Source organism: Stomoxys calcitrans, chromosome 1 (genome assembly GCF_963082655.1).
Source record: "Stomoxys calcitrans chromosome 1, idStoCalc2.1, whole genome shotgun sequence".
Taxonomy (NCBI): Eukaryota; Metazoa; Arthropoda; class Insecta; order Diptera; family Muscidae; genus Stomoxys; species Stomoxys calcitrans.
In genome coordinates, this window is record NC_081552.1 from 128287063 (window position 1) to 128306472 (window position 19410).

Sequence of the window (19410 nt, forward strand, 5' to 3'; positions counted from 1 at the left end):
CCAGCCGCTCAAAATTTCGATTAATACTTTCTATATATAGAAGATAAAACTCTCCCACAAACAGTCTAATTCTAATCTTATTAATAATAACAAGTAAAAGCGTGCTAATTTCGGCCGAGCCGAATCTTATATACCCTTCACCATGGATCGCATTTGTCGAGTTCCTTTCCCGGCATCTCTTCTTAGGCAAAAAAAGGATATAAGAAAAGATTTGCTCTGCCATTAGAGCGATATAATGGTCCGGTTTGGACCACAATTATATTATATGTTGGAGACCTGTGTAAAATGTCAGCCAATTCGAATAAGAATTGCGCCCTTTGGGGGCTCAAGAAGTAAAATAGAGAGATCGATTTATATGGGAGCTGTATCGGGCTATAGACCGATTCAGACCATAATAAACACGTATGTTGATGGTCATGAGAGGATCTGTCGCCCAAAATTTCAGGCAAATCGGATAATAATTGCGACCTCCAGAGGCTCAAGAAGTCAAGATCCCAGATCGGTTTATATGGCAGCTATATCGGGTTATGAACCGATTTAAACCTTACTTGACACAGTTGTTGAAAGTAAGAATAAAATACGTCATGCGAGATTTCAGCCAAATCGGACAGGAATTGCGCCCTCTAGAAGCTCAAGAAGTCAAGTCCCTAGATCTGTTTATATGACATCTATATCAGGATATGGACCGATTTGAACCATACTTGGCACAGTTGTTGGATATCATAACGAAATACTTCGTGCAAAAATTTATTCAAATCGGATAAGAATTGCGCCCTCTAGAGGCTCAAGAAGTCAAGACCCAAGATCGGTTTATATGACAGCTATATCAGGTTGTGGACCGATTTGAACCTTACTTGGTACAGTTGTTGGATATCATAACAAAACAAGTCGCGCAAAATTTCATTCCAATCGGATAAGAATTGCGCACTCTAGAGGCTCAAGAAGTCAAGACCCAAGATCGGTTTATATGACAGCTATATCAGGTTATGGACCGATTTGAACCATACTTGGCACAATTGTTGGATATCATAACAAAACAAGTCGCGCAAAATTTCATTCCAATCGGATAAGAATTGCGCACTCTAGAGGCTCAAGAAGTCAAGATCGGTTTATATGACAGCTATATCAGGTTATGGACCGATTTGAACCTTACTTGGTACAGTTGTTGGATATCATAACAAAACAAGTCGCGCAAAATTTCATTCCAATCGGATAAGAATTGCGCACTCTAGAGGCTCAAGAAGTCAAGACCCAAGACCGGTTTATATGGCAGCTATATCAAAACATGGACCGATATGGCCCATTTGCAATACCAACCCACCTACACTAATAAGAAGTATTTGTGCAAAATTCAAAATCAAGCGGCTAGCTTTACTCCTTCGGAAGTTAGCGTGCTTTCGACAGACAGACGGACGGACATGGCTAGATCGACATAAAATGTCGCGACGATCTAGAATATATATACTTACAAGTAGTTACAAACAGAATGACGAAATTAGTATACCCCCCATCCTATGGTGGAGGGTATAAAAATATACATGGCCACCATATACTAGTAAATATGTTTCTGTTGGGGTTTCTTTGCGAATGCATGTAATTCATAAAGTTACTGCCTCACTAGTCTTTCTTTTATAATTCGGAAAACAATATTTTTCGTTTCATTTTTGGAAAAACCCCCGAAGGTGTTTTCTTTCTAAGGACCCAAACACAATTCTCAAATTCGTCTTCCTTACTTACTTTAATTGCTTTAATTGGCTATGACAGAATATTTCTTCCACTAGCCGAACGTAGAATAGCGTTCCAAGCGCCTCGATCTTCTGCGCTCATTCTAAAATCTCTGACACCAAGTTTCGAGGTGTCTCCCACAACTTGATCTTTCCATCGGGCTTTTGGTCTTCCCGGTTTGCGTGTACCACCGTGTTTGCCTTCAAAAGACTTCTTTGCTGGAGCTTCTTCATCCATTCTGACAACATGACCTAGCCAACGCAGCCGTTGTATTTTGATGCGTGTAACTATGCTATCGTCGTCATACAGCTCGTGGTTCATACGTCGCCTATATTCTCCGTTAACGCAAACTGGTCCATATATTTCACGTAGGATCTTTCTCTCAAATACTCCATCTGTTTTCACAAGTACCCATGCTTCAGAACCATATAACAGCACGGGTAGTATCAGTGTCTTGTAAAGTGTAGTCTTCGTCTGTCGAGAGATGGCCTTGTTTCTAAACTGCTTACTTAGTCCAAAGTAGCATCTGCCAGTATTATTCTTCGCTTTATCTCTAAACTGGTGTCATTCGTTTCGGTTACGGCGGTGCCGAGGTAGATAAAGTTACTGACTATCTCAAAGTTGTGATTCCCAACTTTCTCCATGTTCTTTATCTGCTCGGTTGTACAAGGCTTTTTGGGAGTGGAGACCATCCATTTCGTCTTATCTCCATTTACTGCCAGACCCATTTTCACTGACTCTCTTTCGATTCTTTCAAAGGCTGCAGTTACTACTTCCGGTGACCGACCTATGATATCGATATCGTCGGCATAGGCAAGTAGCATGTGCTCTCTTGTGATTTGTGTGCCATATCTATTCACTTCTGCATCTCGTATAATCTTCTCCAGCAGGATATTAAAGAGATCACACCATAGGCTGTCTCCTTGTCTGAAACCTCGTTTGGTATTAAATGGTTCGGAGAGATTCTTTCCTATTCTTACTGAGGAACGCATATCAGCAAGTGTCATCCTGCAGAGTCTTATTAATTTTGCAGGGATACCAAACTCAGACATGGCTTGAAATACCTTTGAACGTAAAGGAGTATCGAAGGCTGCTTTGTAGTCAACAAAGAGGTGGTAGGTGTTGATTTGTCCTTCTCGGGTCTTTTCCAGGATTTGGCGCAGTGTGAATATCTGGTCCAGGGTGGATTTACCAGGTCTAAAACCGCATTGATAGGGCCCAATTATCTCATTGACTTTAGGTTTTAATCTTTCACACAGTACGCTCGAGAGTTTCTTGTATGCGATGGGGAGGAGACTTATTCCTCTGTAGTTGGCACATTCCGTCTTGTCTCCTTTCTTGTGTACGGGACATAGTATGCTGAGGTTCCAATCATCGGGTTTGCGTTCTTCTAGCCAGATTGCGCAGATAAGCTGATGCATACGCCTTATCAGCGTGTCGCCTCCGGTCATAAATAGTTCAGCGGGTAACCCGTCGGCTCCTGCTGCCTTGTTGTTCTTTAGTCGGGTTACTGCTACTTGGACCTCATTCTGACTAGGAGGTAAACATTCTATACCATCATCAGGGATTGGTTCTGCGGTATCCTCTTCGCCGCCAACATCGGACGCTAGCAGTTGGGTAAAATGTTCTTTCCATATCCTCAGCATGTTGTCTGTATCAGTTACCAGATTTCCTTCTTTGGTTTCTCGTGTTTTGATCGGGTGACAGCCACATGGCTTTGTGGATATTTTTATGTGGATTTTTATTATGAAAATATCCTTGGTCTGCTCGTCTTTGTCTTCCGTCGGGGCATGGACACAAATAAGACTGATTTTGAAGAATTTGTCTTTTATGCATATTGTGGCTAGCCTCTCATCCACCGGAGTAAAGCTGGAGACTAGGTGTTTCAGTCTCCGACTAACCACAAATCCGCAGCCAAATTCATGCCTCGTGTTATTGCAGCTATAGTATAGTTCGTCACCGTTTGGTGTTGTAGTGACGCCATTCCCAGTCCATCGCACTTCCTGTAAGGCGGTTATGTCTGCCTTGTACTTCTCTTATACATCCGCCAGCGCGTATACTGCACCTTCTCTATAAAGAGTGCGGACATTCCAGGTGCAGATCCGCAAATCATGGTCCTTTTTTCGTTTGCGTGGGTCGTCAACGTTGGGGGGGTCCGTTTTTACTATTCCTTTGTTTTTCATAGTAGTTCTACGTTTTCCGGGGGCGGGTTACTGGCCCAGCGCCCCAACCGTATGGGTTTGTGGGATTGCATGTATCCCTCGTTGTGGCGAGCCGCTTGCTCCAAGATCCGACGCTCGCCGCCAGCCGCCCCTAACCTGGGAACAGACGCTGATGTTGGCCATTGGTTATTTGAAGGCGCCAATAACTCGCCTTGTCATCTCGAGTTTCATTGGCACTCAGTATTTAAATAAGAGCCAGTGCCACCTGACTCCTCACTGAGACTCTCCTCTCGAAAATCGCTGACTGCCCGCCGCCGCATTTGCAGCTACTCCGCATAAAAACGGAGCTTTCCACCATCCGCAACCTGTGGACGCGCCCGGTAGCTTTCAGCTAAGCTTCCCGTGATAACGATGGGCACTACACAAGTCGGAGCTCAAAGTTCCAGCCTGTGTGGTGCTCATAGTCATCCCGTATCGGCCGGGATTCGTCTTCCAGGAGTTTTAAATATGTAAACCATGTTTCATCGAATTCGACGGTTCGCCCTATGCAGCGATTTTTTCGCAAAAACTTAAATATAACCTTTAAATATTTTCAATAAAATTTTTAATTGATCCGATTAAAAAATACATTGGACATTTCGAAAATTTAATTTTTTTTTTAATTGGATCAATTAAATAATTAATTAAAAAAATTTTAATTTTAATTTAATTAAATTTTAACAGTCGACCCAGTTACAATCATATCCCATAGGAGTGGCATCTAGACTTAGTGTCTCACGTCACTTTTTAATTTTTGCGTTATCTGTTCGAACATATGGTGTTGGAAATGTCGCTATGGCGACAACAGAAGACGAAATACACCTGAAAACGATTACCGAACGTCTATCGGCCATAACCGGAATGTAGAATTCAGTAAAAATAAAATTTCAAGCTCCGTTTTCGTGTCAGCTGTTAAAATTTGAAGTTTGAACAAATTTCAAAACCAAAATTGTGTATTATTACTACAGCTAGTCCTATTCAATGAATGTTTACGATTTAAGTTGAATGGGTTACCCACCATTAGCCAGAACACCCCTCCTTAGAAGCTCCTCATCCGTTTTCTGACCACACTATCTCCGAAATACTCGTTTATAATACTGCCACGTAGCAGAGAAACTCGGTTGGGCCCCGGCGGCACAAAGTGGCTATATCTACGTTGTGCAATATCCGGGAAGAGTGTTGTCGCGTACTCCTCCAACTTTCCCTTGAGGTATACATATTGAGCCCCATCAAAGTTCTCCGGCGTCTTTATTTGTCATAATATCGATATGCTACGTTTCGTTCTACATTTACGATACAAATGTATCTATTCTACATTTACGGTATGTTTACGAGAGCATAGCATAACCAGGCCTTAACAACTTCTTAGTGAATATTTTGTTGGTGGCTCCTACTAAATTTCTGTTGATATTTATTCTCATAGTCATTAGCTCGACTCAATCCCCTTTGGTAGAACAAACGTAATTGCAATTCATTGACCAGCCATATAGGCACCCATCATATTATTTTTGAAGGATACAGTTTAAAGTTTTTATACATTTCCTTCATACACTCATAGAAAAAAGTCTGCTTATAATATCAAACGCTGCCTGCCGAGGACTGTTCATAGTAGACCTGAAATGTTTGCAATTCTAGAATAGCAGGCTAACTGCTGAAAAGTCTGCTGTTTGCTAAAAATGCTAAACTAGAGTTGGCAAACTATCGATATTCGCACCATTCGATAGTTTCGATATTTTTCTTCTTAACTATCGACAAAGTTTTTATGTGATTGGCTAATAATTGAGGTTTTTTGGGGGTTAAGAAGCCATACCACATTTCAGTGGACTCTAGATACACAAGAAAGTGAAACATACCAAATAGCTTAATGTTGCAGTACTCGTGCTATCGAATACTTTTTCTATCCTAACATCGACGCATCAAATATAGCACAAGCTATGTTTGCTCTAACAGCAGTACAATTTGTTTGATATCGTTGCAAATGTCTTCGGTTGAGCAGTGATAGGAGCTTAATATTTTAGCAGCTGTTGTTATTGAAAAAGCAGATTTTGTTTATTAAAATAGCGGGACAAAAAGAACTGTTTAAGCAAACTTTTCACTGCTATTTTGAACAACATTTTCTTCGAGTGTAGCTGCCATTAAGGAAAGGGTATGTAGACTTATCTGTGCCACTGTATATAGCTCGTTTTATACTAATAAGGACTTAGTTCAATTTTCAAATGATTTCTATGAAATTTGGTATAGAATGTCTGGCCTTAGCATAATTTCATCAATATCGATTTAGGTTTGGATATACATAGCTGTCACCACCACTGCTTACAACCTGTATTCACTAAAGCCTATTGTGGGCCACAGCCGCGACAAAAATCGAAAAATCGTTTGTGACAAATTACATTGTAAAATCAACAAACCTTCTCCAAACACATTTATATTTGTTTATGATCAGAAAGAGATTTTAAAAATAGCATTTATGTAATGATATCTTAACGGTGAAATTGACAAAAAGTAGTATGCAAAATTTTTATTTTTTAGTTAGTTTTTAAACAATAATATTATAATAATGTCCAATTTGATTGTATTACAATTAGCTGTTTGGAAATACATATTTTCAAAGTTATTTGCTCTATGTATTAATAAAAGAAGTCGACTTGTAAAAACTTTCCACTTCACAGAATGTCCGGAATTTATATTAAAATGTTCGTAAGAGTGTGCAGTTTACGACGTATACAGTTCCAGCTGCCCGATTCTGCTAGGCGTCATGTAATTTCCAAAAAACTAATCCTTCCTCAAATCCACATCAATGAAATTAGTGAATTTTGTTAAGTTTTTGAAAGTATTTGGTGTTTGTGTTTTTGTGCCCCCATTGAAGAGTGGAAGAAAATAAAGACGATTTCACTGAAATTTGAGCGGTGAGCTTTGTTAATCCTTCAAAGTCTGTGCCTAATATGGTTTGGATAGGACTAATTTTGGGTACATCTCCCATATAGACCGTGCTCCTGATTGAAGGTCTGAAGGTCTTTAACCCATATATTGCGTATTTATTACCCGTTTTTGCTAAAATTTAGAACAGTGAGCTATATTAAACCAATACATCCCAACGGTCTTGAACCCATACAAGACTTTTTTTATTACTCGATCCATTACATTTTCACAGAAATGTGGTAAATAAATGTACCCGAAGTGATGAGTAGCCTCACCTCGGCCCGGCTGAACGTAAATGAAATATTTTAGGAGCAAACTATGAAGCGTATTTTTCACATTTGTAAGTTTTGGAAATTGTGTGGTGTTAAAAAAATCTTTGAAAAAGCTGTAACTGGAATTCGGGCTGCACCGATTTCGGTTTCCTTTTTTTTGCCTCTGAAAAGTCAAAATGCCAAAATACTGCGGCATTAAAGAAAATCCCTTCGAAAAAGGTGAAATCGGGCGGTATCGCTTTATGGGGGCTATATATAAACGTGGACCAATGTTCATGATTTTTTTCTGATTGCGTTTTTTGCTTTATTAAAAATATTTTTGATTCACATGCACTGTGGTTTCGCTTGCAATATTTGAAAATTGAGCACTATTTTAATGTGGGAGCTATATTGAAATCTGAACCGATTTTGAATAAATTTTAGCAGACGCTTCCAATCGGTAATGGTTATAAACTATTCACTAACTTTCGGGTAAAGCAAAGCCTTTAAAATTTTAACAGGTACTTTTTATATGTGAAGGATGGTGAGGATTGTAAATTGGCGAAATCGGTCCATGTTTTGAAGCAGTTCCCTTATAAACCGATCCCCTGAATTGAATTTTTGGTCCTCTCGAAGGCCCTACTATTACACGATTTGGCGGAAATTGTATAGGGTGATTTTTTTGAGGTTAGGATTTTCATGCATTAGTATTTGACAGATCACGTGGGATTTCAGACATGGTGTCAAAGAGAAAGATGCTCAGTATGCTTTGACATTTCATCATGAATAGACTTACTAACGAGCAACGCTTGCAAATCATTGAATTTTATTACCAAAATCAGTGTTCGGTTCGAAATGTGTTCATTCACCGTAACGTTGCGTCCAACAGCATCTTTGAAAAAATACGGTCCAATGATTCCACCAGCGTACAAAACACACCAAACAGTGCATTTTTCGGGATGCATGGGCAGTTCTTGAACGGCTTCTGGTTGCTCTTCACTCCAAATGCGGCAATTTCGCTTATTTACGTAGCCATTCAACCAGAAATGAGCCTCATCGCTGAACAAAATTTGTCAAAATTTGAACACATTTCGAACCGAACACTGATTTTGGTAATAATAATGACAGTGGTAACATTTCGTCGAATAAGTTTGTCTTTTCGGTGGTAGATTTAGAGTAGGTATATAGTGTTGTGAAACTTCTATTGAAAAAGTCGGGTTTTATGACTTTTGATACCCACCACCATAGGATAGGGGGTATATTCATTTAATCATTCCATTTGCAACACATCGAAATATCAATTTCGACCCTACAAAGTATAAACATATATTCTATATATATTTACGATGTTCGTGTGTTTGTCCGTCTATTGTTATCACGATACAGCCTTCAAAATTCGATATATTTAGCTGAAATTCGGTACATGGGTCACATCGGACCAAATTTGGCTTTAGCTGTCGTATAGCCCGATCTGCCGATTTAGGGTCTAAAGCCCATAAAAGCCACATTTATGACCCGATTTCACCATTTGAAAAAAGGGACTTGTTTTAAGCCTCTCGAAGTCCGACCTGAATATGGTCCCGATCGAACTTATATACCGATCTTCCGATTTAGGGTATAAAGCCCATAACAACCCCATTTATTACACGATTTCGCTGAAATTTGAAACAGTGAGTTTTTAAAGCTTCCTGTTATCCGTCTCGAATATGGTCCAGAGATTGAGATATAGCTGCCACATAGACCGATCTTCCAATTAAGGGTCTTAGTGCCATAACAATCGAATTTATTCTCCGAATTCGCTGAAACTGTAACTTGTATAAGAGTTCTCGGCACCTGAATCAAATATGATCTAGTCTAGTCTATATTTGGATTTAACTATGGATATGGTTAGGTAAGGTTGAAAAGAGGGTGCAGATATTAATCCGCCCCATGCCACTATGGACCTAGCCTCGTCTTTTCACGATCTGGATCCCCCCATAGGATTTTCGCAGTCCTACCGACCGTTTCGCTGTTCAAAAATGTTGCATGTGCATTCGTCGCCCATTTCCTTAACGCGGACATCGTCGACCCGAAAGGCTTCGAGTTAACCAAGTTTAGTGACGGCAGTTCTCTGGCCTTCACCGCCAAATCGTCTACCCTTTCATTCCCCCTTACTCCGTTATGGCCCGGCACCCAAACGATGCGGATTTTGCCATCCTCATAGAAGACGTTAATCTCCTTCTTACACTGCAAGACTGTTCGTGACCTTACCGTCCTGGTTATTGTTGCCCTTACGGCAATTTTACTCTCGGTAAAGATGTTCGCACTCAACGTCCTAGCGTTAGCACCACACTACTTCACGCATTCCGTGATCGCCCGGATTTCCACCTGCAGGACCGTATTATGGTCAGGCAGTCTAAAACCATCCATTCGTGTCACATGATCTTCCAGATACTAGGGTTCCGTCAATCCAAGATTGTGCCGATGGCAACAGTGCCTCGCACTCGACTTCAAGGTTCATCTTAGTGGAGTAATAATAATATAGTGGTATAATAATATAGTAGTGGAGTTAGAATAAAATAGGATTAATATATCCAACCAGAGGGTAAAGAAAAAAATATCACGAAACTTTTTTTAATTAAAAATTTAATTGAAAATAATAATGTTTTCATGAACTCTTTTTCAATATGATCGTGATTTAAATTTTTGACACGTTCAGTTAAAAATTAATTGAATTTAAATGTAACTGAAAATTCAATAAAGGACAAGACCACTAACTTTTTTTAATGGAATGGAATGTTATCATTGTCCGTTTATGACAAAGTCCAGCCGCTCAAAATTTCGATTAATACTTTCTATATATAGAAGATAAAACTCTCCCACAAACAGTCTAATTCTAATCTTATTAATAATAACAAGTAAAAGCGTGCTAATTTCGGCCGAGCCGAATCTTATATACCCTTCACCATGGATCGCATTTGTCGAGTTCCTTTCCCGGCATCTCTTCTTAGGCAAAAAAAGGATATAAGAAAAGATTTGCTCTGCCATTAGAGCGATATAATAGTCCGGTTTGGACCACAATTATATTATATGTTGGAGACCTGTGTAAAATGTCAGCCAATTCGAATAAGAATTGCGCCCTTTGGGGGCTCAAGAAGTAAAATAGAGAGATCGATTTATATGGGAGCTGTATCGGGCTATAGACCGATTCAGACCATAATAAACACGTATGTTGATGGTCATGAGAGGATCTGTCGCCCAAAATTTCAGGCAAATCGGATAATAATTGCGACCTCCAGAGGCTCAAGAAGTCAAGATCCCAGATCGGTTTATATGGCAGCTATATCGGGTTATGAACCGATTTAAACCTTACTTGACACAGTTGTTGAAAGTAAGAATAAAATACGTCATGCGAGATTTCAGCCAAATCGGACAGGAATTGCGCCCTCTAGAAGCTCAAGAAGTCAAGTCCCTAGATCTGTTTATATGACATCTATATCAGGATATGGACCGATTTGAACCATACTTGGCACAGTTGTTGGATATCATAACGAAATACTTCGTGCAAAAATTTATTCAAATCGGATAAGAATTGCGCCCTCTAGAGGCTCAAGAAGTCAAGACCCAAGATCGGTTTATATGACAGCTATATCAGGTTGTGGACCGATTTGAACCTTACTTGGTACAGTTGTTGGATATCATAACAAAACAAGTCGCGCAAAATTTCATTCCAATCGGATAAGAATTGCGCACTCTAGAGGCTCAAGAAGTCAAGACCCAAGATCGGTTTATATGACAGCTATATCAGGTTATGGACCGATTTGAACCATACTTGGCACAATTGTTGGATATCATAACAAAACAAGTCGCGCAAAATTTCATTCCAATCGGATAAGAATTGCGCACTCTAGAGGCTCAAGAAGTCAAGATCGGTTTATATGACAGCTATATCAGGTTATGGACCGATTTGAACCTTACTTGGTACAGTTGTTGGATATCATAACAAAACAAGTCGCGCAAAATTTCATTCCAATCGGATAAGAATTGCGCACTCTAGAGGCTCAAGAAGTCAAGACCCAAGACCGGTTTATATGGCAGCTATATCAAAACATGGACCGATATGGCCCATTTGCAATACCAACCCACCTACACTAATAAGAAGTATTTGTGCAAAATTCAAAATCAAGCGGCTAGCTTTACTCCTTCGGAAGTTAGCGTGCTTTCGACAGACAGACGGACGGACATGGCTAGATCGACATAAAATGTCGCGACGATCTAGAATATATATACTTACAAGTAGTTACAAACAGAATGACGAAATTAGTATACCCCCCATCCTATGGTGGAGGGTATAAAAATATACATGGCCACCATATACTAGTAAATATGTTTCTGTTGGGGTTTCTTTGCGAATGCATGTAATTCATAAAGTTACTGCCTCACTAGTCTTTCTTTTATAATTCGGAAAACAATATTTTTCGTTTCATTTTTGGAAAAACCCCCGAAGGTGTTTTCTTTCTAAGGACCCAAACACAATTCTCAAATTCGTCTTCCTTACTTACTTTAATTGCTTTAATTGGCTATGACAGAATATTTCTTCCACTAGCCGAACGTAGAATAGCGTTCCAAGCGCCTCGATCTTCTGCGCTCATTCTAAAATCTCTGACACCAAGTTTCGAGGTGTCTCCCACAACTTGATCTTTCCATCGGGCTTTTGGTCTTCCCGGTTTGCGTGTACCACCGTGTTTGCCTTCAAAAGACTTCTTTGCTGGAGCTTCTTCATCCATTCTGACAACATGACCTAGCCAACGCAGCCGTTGTATTTTGATGCGTGTAACTATGCTATCGTCGTCATACAGCTCGTGGTTCATACGTCGCCTATATTCTCCGTTAACGCAAACTGGTCCATATATTTCACGTAGGATCTTTCTCTCAAATACTCCATCTGTTTTCACAAGTACCCATGCTTCAGAACCATATAACAGCACGGGTAGTATCAGTGTCTTGTAAAGTGTAGTCTTCGTCTGTCGAGAGATGGCCTTGTTTCTAAACTGCTTACTTAGTCCAAAGTAGCATCTGCCAGTATTATTCTTCGCTTTATCTCTAAACTGGTGTCATTCGTTTCGGTTACGGCGGTGCCGAGGTAGATAAAGTTACTGACTATCTCAAAGTTGTGATTCCCAACTTTCTCCATGTTCTTTATCTGCTCGGTTGTACAAGGCTTTTTGGGAGTGGAGACCATCCATTTCGTCTTATCTCCATTTACTGCCAGACCCATTTTCACTGACTCTCTTTCGATTCTTTCAAAGGCTGCAGTTACTACTTCCGGTGACCGACCTATGATATCGATATCGTCGGCATAGGCAAGTAGCATGTGCTCTCTTGTGATTTGTGTGCCATATCTATTCACTTCTGCATCTCGTATAATCTTCTCCAGCAGGATATTAAAGAGATCACACCATAGGCTGTCTCCTTGTCTGAAACCTCGTTTGGTATTAAATGGTTCGGAGAGATTCTTTCCTATTCTTACTGAGGAACGCATATCAGCAAGTGTCATCCTGCAGAGTCTTATTAATTTTGCAGGGATACCAAACTCAGACATGGCTTGAAATACCTTTGAACGTAAAGGAGTATCGAAGGCTGCTTTGTAGTCAACAAAGAGGTGGTAGGTGTTGATTTGTCCTTCTCGGGTCTTTTCCAGGATTTGGCGCAGTGTGAATATCTGGTCCAGGGTGGATTTACCAGGTCTAAAACCGCATTGATAGGGCCCAATTATCTCATTGACTTTAGGTTTTAATCTTTCACACAGTACGCTCGAGAGTTTCTTGTATGCGATGGGGAGGAGACTTATTCCTCTGTAGTTGGCACATTCCGTCTTGTCTCCTTTCTTGTGTACGGGACATAGTATGCTGAGGTTCCAATCATCGGGTTTGCGTTCTTCTAGCCAGATTGCGCAGATAAGCTGATGCATACGCCTTATCAGCGTGTCGCCTCCGGTCATAAATAGTTCAGCGGGTAACCCGTCGGCTCCTGCTGCCTTGTTGTTCTTTAGTCGGGTTACTGCTACTTGGACCTCATTCTGACTAGGAGGTAAACATTCTATACCATCATCAGGGATTGGTTCTGCGGTATCCTCTTCGCCGCCAACATCGGACGCTAGCAGTTGGGTAAAATGTTCTTTCCATATCCTCAGCATGTTGTCTGTATCAGTTACCAGATTTCCTTCTTTGGTTTCTCGTGTTTTGATGTGGATTTTTATTATGAAAATATCCTTGGTCTGCTCGTCTTTGTCTTCCGTCGGGGCATGGACACAAATAAGACTGATTTTGAAGAATTTGTCTTTTATGCATATTGTGGCTAGCCTCTCATCCACCGGAGTAAAGCTGGAGACTAGGTGTTTCAGTCTCCGACTAACCACAAATCCGCAGCCAAATTCATGCCTCGTGTTATTGCAGCTATAGTATAGTTCGTCACCGTTTGGTGTTGTAGTGACGCCATTCCCAGTCCATCGCACTTCCTGTAAGGCGGTTATGTCTGCCTTGTACTTCTCTTATACATCCGCCAGCGCGTATACTGCACCTTCTCTATAAAGAGTGCGGACATTCCAGGTGCAGATCCGCAAATCATGGTCCTTTTTTCGTTTGCGTGGGTCGTCAACGTTGGGGGGGTCCGTTTTTACTATTCCTTTGTTTTTCATAGTAGTTCTACGTTTTCCGGGGGCGGGTTACTGGCCCAGCGCCCCAACCGTATGGGTTTGTGGGATTGCATGTATCCCTCGTTGTGGCGAGCCGCTTGCTCCAAGATCCGACGCTCGCCGCCAGCCGCCCCTAACCTGGGAACAGACGCTGATGTTGGCCATTGGTTATTTGAAGGCGCCAATAACTCGCCTTGTCATCTCGAGTTTCATTGGCACTCAGTATTTAAATAAGAGCCAGTGCCACCTGACTCCTCACTGAGACTCTCCTCTCGAAAATCGCTGACTGCCCGCCGCCGCATTTGCAGCTACTCCGCATAAAAACGGAGCTTTCCACCATCCGCAACCTGTGGACGCGCCCGGTAGCTTTCAGCTAAGCTTCCCGTGATAACGATGGGCACTACACAAGTCGGAGCTCAAAGTTCCAGCCTGTGTGGTGCTCATAGTCATCCCGTATCGGCCGGGATTCGTCTTCCAGGAGTTTTAAATATGTAAACCATGTTTCATCGAATTCGACGGTTCGCCCTATGCAGCGATTTTTTCGCAAAAACTTAAATATAACCTTTAAATATTTTCAATAAAATTTTTAATTGATCCGATTAAAAAATACATTGGACATTTCGAAAATTTAATTTTTTTTTTAATTGGATCAATTAAATAATTAATTAAAAAAATTTTAATTTAATATGAAATTTTCAATCGCCTGTATCAAAAACTGTGATTGATATTATTTTTTTCGCTATTGAAACAGTTTCAATTAAAAGATTTATTGGATCAATTAATTTCGTGATAGAACTTGTTTATCGATAAAATCGAGCGTTTCCATATGGCAACACAAGGGCTGTTAGAGTACTGTATGATTTTTTACTGAAATGTTTATATTTCTAGATTTTAAACTCCAAAACGTTAAATTTTAGGATTCATTTAATGCTATTTTTTTTTTTTTTGAAAAGTATTGATATAGACTGCTTATATTAAAACATATTTTCTTAAAGGTTAAAAATTACCTGTTTTTAATTGCATCAACTTCACCTTTGTCTTTACTCGAAAGCAAACCTTTGTTATTTATCGATGTTTGCGTAAGAGAAGTCTCTCTATTACCATATTTTGAAAGTGTTAATGCATATCGCAAATCCCCTGCAAAATAATACAACAAGTAAGAGCGTGCTAAGTTCGGCCGGACCGAATCTTATATACCCTCCACCATATACTGCATTTGTCGAGTTCTGTGCGCGGTATCTCTTTATATCAAGTTATAGTCCGATTCGAACCATAAATGAAAGTTGAACATTGTAGAATTCATTGTGTAATATATCAGTTCAAATAGCAAAATAGGGAGATCGGTTTATATGGAAGCTGTATCAAGCGATTGATCGATTCAGACCATATTAGACACGTAAGTTGAAAGTCATAAAAGAAGCCGTTGTACAAAATTTCTTCTAAATCGGATGAGAATTGCGCCCTTTAGAGGCTCAAGAAGTCGAGATCCCAGATCGGTTTATATTAGGTTATGTACCGATTTGCGCCATACTTAGCATACTTAGGGGCTCAAGAAGTCAAGAACCAAGATCGGTTTATATGGCAGCTTTATCAAAACATGGACCAATTTGAACCATACATAGCAGTTGTTGGAAGTAATAAAGGGTGATTTTTTTGAGGTTAGGATTTTCATGCATTAGTATTTGACAGATCACGTGGGATTTCAGACATGGTGTCAAAGAGAAAGATGCTCAGTATGCTTTGACATTTCATCATGAATAGACTTACTAACGAGCAACGCTTGCAAATCATTGAATTTTATTACCAAAATCAGTGTTCGGTTCGAAATGTGTTCAAATTTTGACAAATTTTGTTCAGCGATGAGGCTCATTTCTGGTTGAATGGCTACGTAAATAAGCAAAATTGCCGCATTTGGAGTGAAGAGCAACCAGAAGCCGTTCAAGAACTGCCCAGGCATCCCGAAAAATGCACTGTTTGGTGTGGTTTGTACGCTGGTGGAATCATTGGACCGTATTTTTTCAAAGATGCTGTTGGACGCAACGTTACGGTGAATGAACACATTTCGAACCGAACACTGATTTTGGTAATAAAATTCAATGATTTGCAAGCGTTGCTCGTTAGTAAGTCTATTCATGATGAAATGTCAAAGCATACTGAGCATCTTTCTCTTTGACACCATGTCTGAAATCCCACGTGATCTGTCAAATACTAATGCATGAAAATCCTAACCTCAAAAAAATCACCCTTTACAAGAACACTAGGTGCAAAATCTCAGTCAAATCGAACAAGAATTGCGCCCTCTAGAGGCTCAAGAAGTCGAGACCCAAGATCGGTCTATATGGCAACTATACCAATTTGGCCCATTTACAATCCCAACCGAACTACACTAATATAAAGTATTTGTGCAAAATTTCAAGTGGCTAGCTTTACTGCTTCGAAAGTTAGCGTGCTTTCGACAGACAGACGGACGGACGGACATGGCTAGATCGACTTAAAATTACATGACGATCAAGAATCTATAAACTTTATGGGGTCTCAGACGCATATTTCGAGGTGTTACAAAAGAAATGACGAAATTAGTATACCCCCAATCTATGGTGGAGGGTATAAAAAGAAATAACTTGTTTTACAAGATTTTACCTCCAAAGTAGTTTCGAATATCGTGAGGAATATTATCAGTACAACTATTCACGTGGTCACCCCCATATGGAATGTTTTGCAAATTATAAAGCGAACATAGAAAACCGAGTACAGCTCGTGGACCTTGCACCAAATCAATCAAGTAGGACTCGAAACCATATTGCCTGCAAAAAAATATTAACTTTTACGATATACAATACGAACACCATATGATAACGAATATTTTCTACCGAATTTCCTCAATAGGTATTTTTGGAACAAACATCGAATCATCTGGCGGTGGTGCGTGAAAAATATTAACCAAAAGATTCTTTTTGTTACATAGCTCTGTAACAAGCAGCGAGAGGTCGGAAGTGCTTTCACAGGAAAATGCTAATAAGTCTTTCATGGCAACTGTGTTTTCTAAATATTTAGAATGGTTAGGATCCAAAACACTTAGCTAAAATTGATTAAATAATAAAGCATCGGGTGAAGATATATTACATTATATATAGATTTGACAATATCGAAACATTACCTCGAGAATGATTGGGTAATATACACGTCCTTCGAACATATTGGCATTTTCCTCTAACCATTTGATGGCGGTGTAAACATCGGGATACTTGATTTTCAGAAACTGAAAGAATAATTGATACAATTAATTTAGATACAATGAATATACCGCGTGACTATAGTAGGACTGAGGAGTCAAGCTAAGGATACAAATCCAGTTTTTATTCGATTTCTATCAAATTTAAAACCCCGAGTAAAAAAAATGTATATGATCAGAGCCAAATATGTCTGGGATAAGATAAAGGCAGATCTATTTTGATCCAAATGCATCTGCCATATCCAACCCCACATAATTATATCTGGTGCTATATATAACTATATCTAGTAGTGGATATAATTGGATTTGGGACTACATATAAGTATATCTGCTATATATTTTTATATTCAAAGAGATATGCTATATATAATGGGTTGCCTAAAAAGTAATTGCGGATTTTTTAAAAGAAAGTAAATGCATTTTTAATAGAACTTAGAATGAAATTTAATCAAATATATAATTGCCATTTTGTTCGATAACCTTTTGCCATCTTCCTGGCAAATCTGGCCTTTATCTGCAAAAAACTGAACCAAGTGCGATTTTATAGCCTCATCATTGCCGAAAGTTTTACCATTTAAGGAGTTCTGCAAAGATCGAAATAAATGGTAGTCTGATGGTGCAAGGTCAGGGCTATATGGTGGATGCATCAAAAGTTCCCAGCCAGGCTCACTCAGTTTTTGGCGAGTGACCAAGGATGTGTGCGGTCTTGCGTTGTCCTGGTGGAATATGACACCTTTACGATTGACCTTGAGCTGATAACTAACAGAAGAAAGAATGCAATTACAAAGTCACAAGCCGTTGAAAAAATTTGTCAACGCCGACTATATTGCTACTATATTACCGACAATTACTTTTTGCGCAACCCAATAATTATATTCAAAGAGATATGCTATATATAATTATATCTGGCCTTAGATAATTATATCTTTGGCTATATATATATATATATATATATATATATATATATATATATATATACATGTATATCTTGCGCTACAAATAACTCAATTTCTACTTTCAGGGGTTTAAAGTAGAAAAGCTTATATGTTATATTGAACTAGCTGACCCGGGCCCGCTCCGCTGCTCCTTCTTTTACTTTATATGGAACAAAAGTTTCCTTGGAATATTTATTTTGGACAATTAAAGATCTTTTAGTGATATACCATGCTAATTTGATTAACAGTTTAACAATATAAGTGCCTTTATCTGAATCCCACATGAACTTTATTGGTCTACGAATTTAAGTTTGGATGTAAGGTGTACTCCATTCTTAAAATACTTCATTTCAACCCGGTATTCTCGTGATGTCTGATTTAGAGGTGTTTTCGGGGGAGAGGTGGTCCCCCAGATACTTGGCCCTGAAAAAATATCAGCATCGTGCTCTTCTCCCAAATACCATTTATTTAAACCCCATATTGCCATTGGCTTAAGAGGAGTTTACAGGATGAGGCGTCACCCAAACACATGGCCCCAAAATTTGTTATCAAATTCGTTTTCTAATCTCAAATACCTTTCATTTGAGCCACATATTGGCATGGTCGAAAAATTTTTTCCCTTTGGGGGTGTTTTGGGAAAGGGGTGATGCGTTACATGGTCCTACATATGGATATCAAACTCGTATTCTACTCCCAAATACCTTTATTTGAGCCTCATATTGTGATGTCACTAAAAAATTGCTGTTTGTGGGGTATTTTGGGAAAGGGGTAGACCTCCAGAAAATTGGTCCCAAAAGTGGGTATCAATTCTTGCTCTACCGCCCAATACCTTTCATTGAAGCTCCACATTGACATGGTTGGTAAATATGGCCGATTTAGGGGTGTTTTGGGGATATAACTATATATCATTTATTTGAACCCCATATTGCCATTGGCCTCAAAGTTGGATATAAAATTCGTTTTCTAATCTCATTTAAACTCCTTATTGCAAAAGTCAGCAAATATGTCCGGTTTGAGGTATTGGCCATAAAAACAATAAATATTTAATTCCTCTCTCTTTAAGACCCAAATTATCTTGGTGAGCAAATAAGTCCTATTTGAGGGTTATTATGGTGGTGGAACGTCCGCTAGGCAGTTGGCCCCTAATGTTGATATCAAATACGTGGTCTACTCCCACATAACTTTAATTGGAGCCCCATATTTTCAGTCGGCAAACATGGCCGGTTTGGAGGTGTTTTGGAGGATCGGCGGCCACTCAGTGAGTTGGCCTTGAAAATAAATATCGGATTCGTGCTCCACTTTTAAAACCCTCTTATTTGAGCCTCATATTGGAATAGTCAGACAATACTTACTATTGATATCAAATTCGTGCTTTACTTCCAAAGACCTTTCATTTGAGCCTCATATTGCTATGGTCGTAAATTTTTCCCCTTTGGGGGATGTTTTTGGGGAGAGGCGGCCCCCCAAACACTTA

The 19410-nt window shown here is 39.5% G+C and overlaps 1 protein-coding gene across 1 annotated transcript in view; it reads right to left on the bottom strand.

The window, feature by feature from the left end:
• The window catches only part of LOC106091973 (structural maintenance of chromosomes protein 5), a 159617-nt gene that overhangs the window by 93039 nt on the left and 47168 nt on the right, over positions 1–19410 (bottom strand). The window contains exons 2-5 of the mRNA XM_013258700.2: positions 16927–17028; positions 16640–16848; positions 16410–16573; positions 14777–14906 (exon numbers count right to left, since the gene is read on the bottom strand). Coding sequence (XP_013114154.2) covers positions 14777–14906; positions 16410–16573; positions 16640–16848; positions 16927–17028 — 605 coding nt within the window. The remainder of the gene's footprint in view (positions 1–14776; positions 14907–16409; positions 16574–16639; positions 16849–16926; positions 17029–19410) is intronic.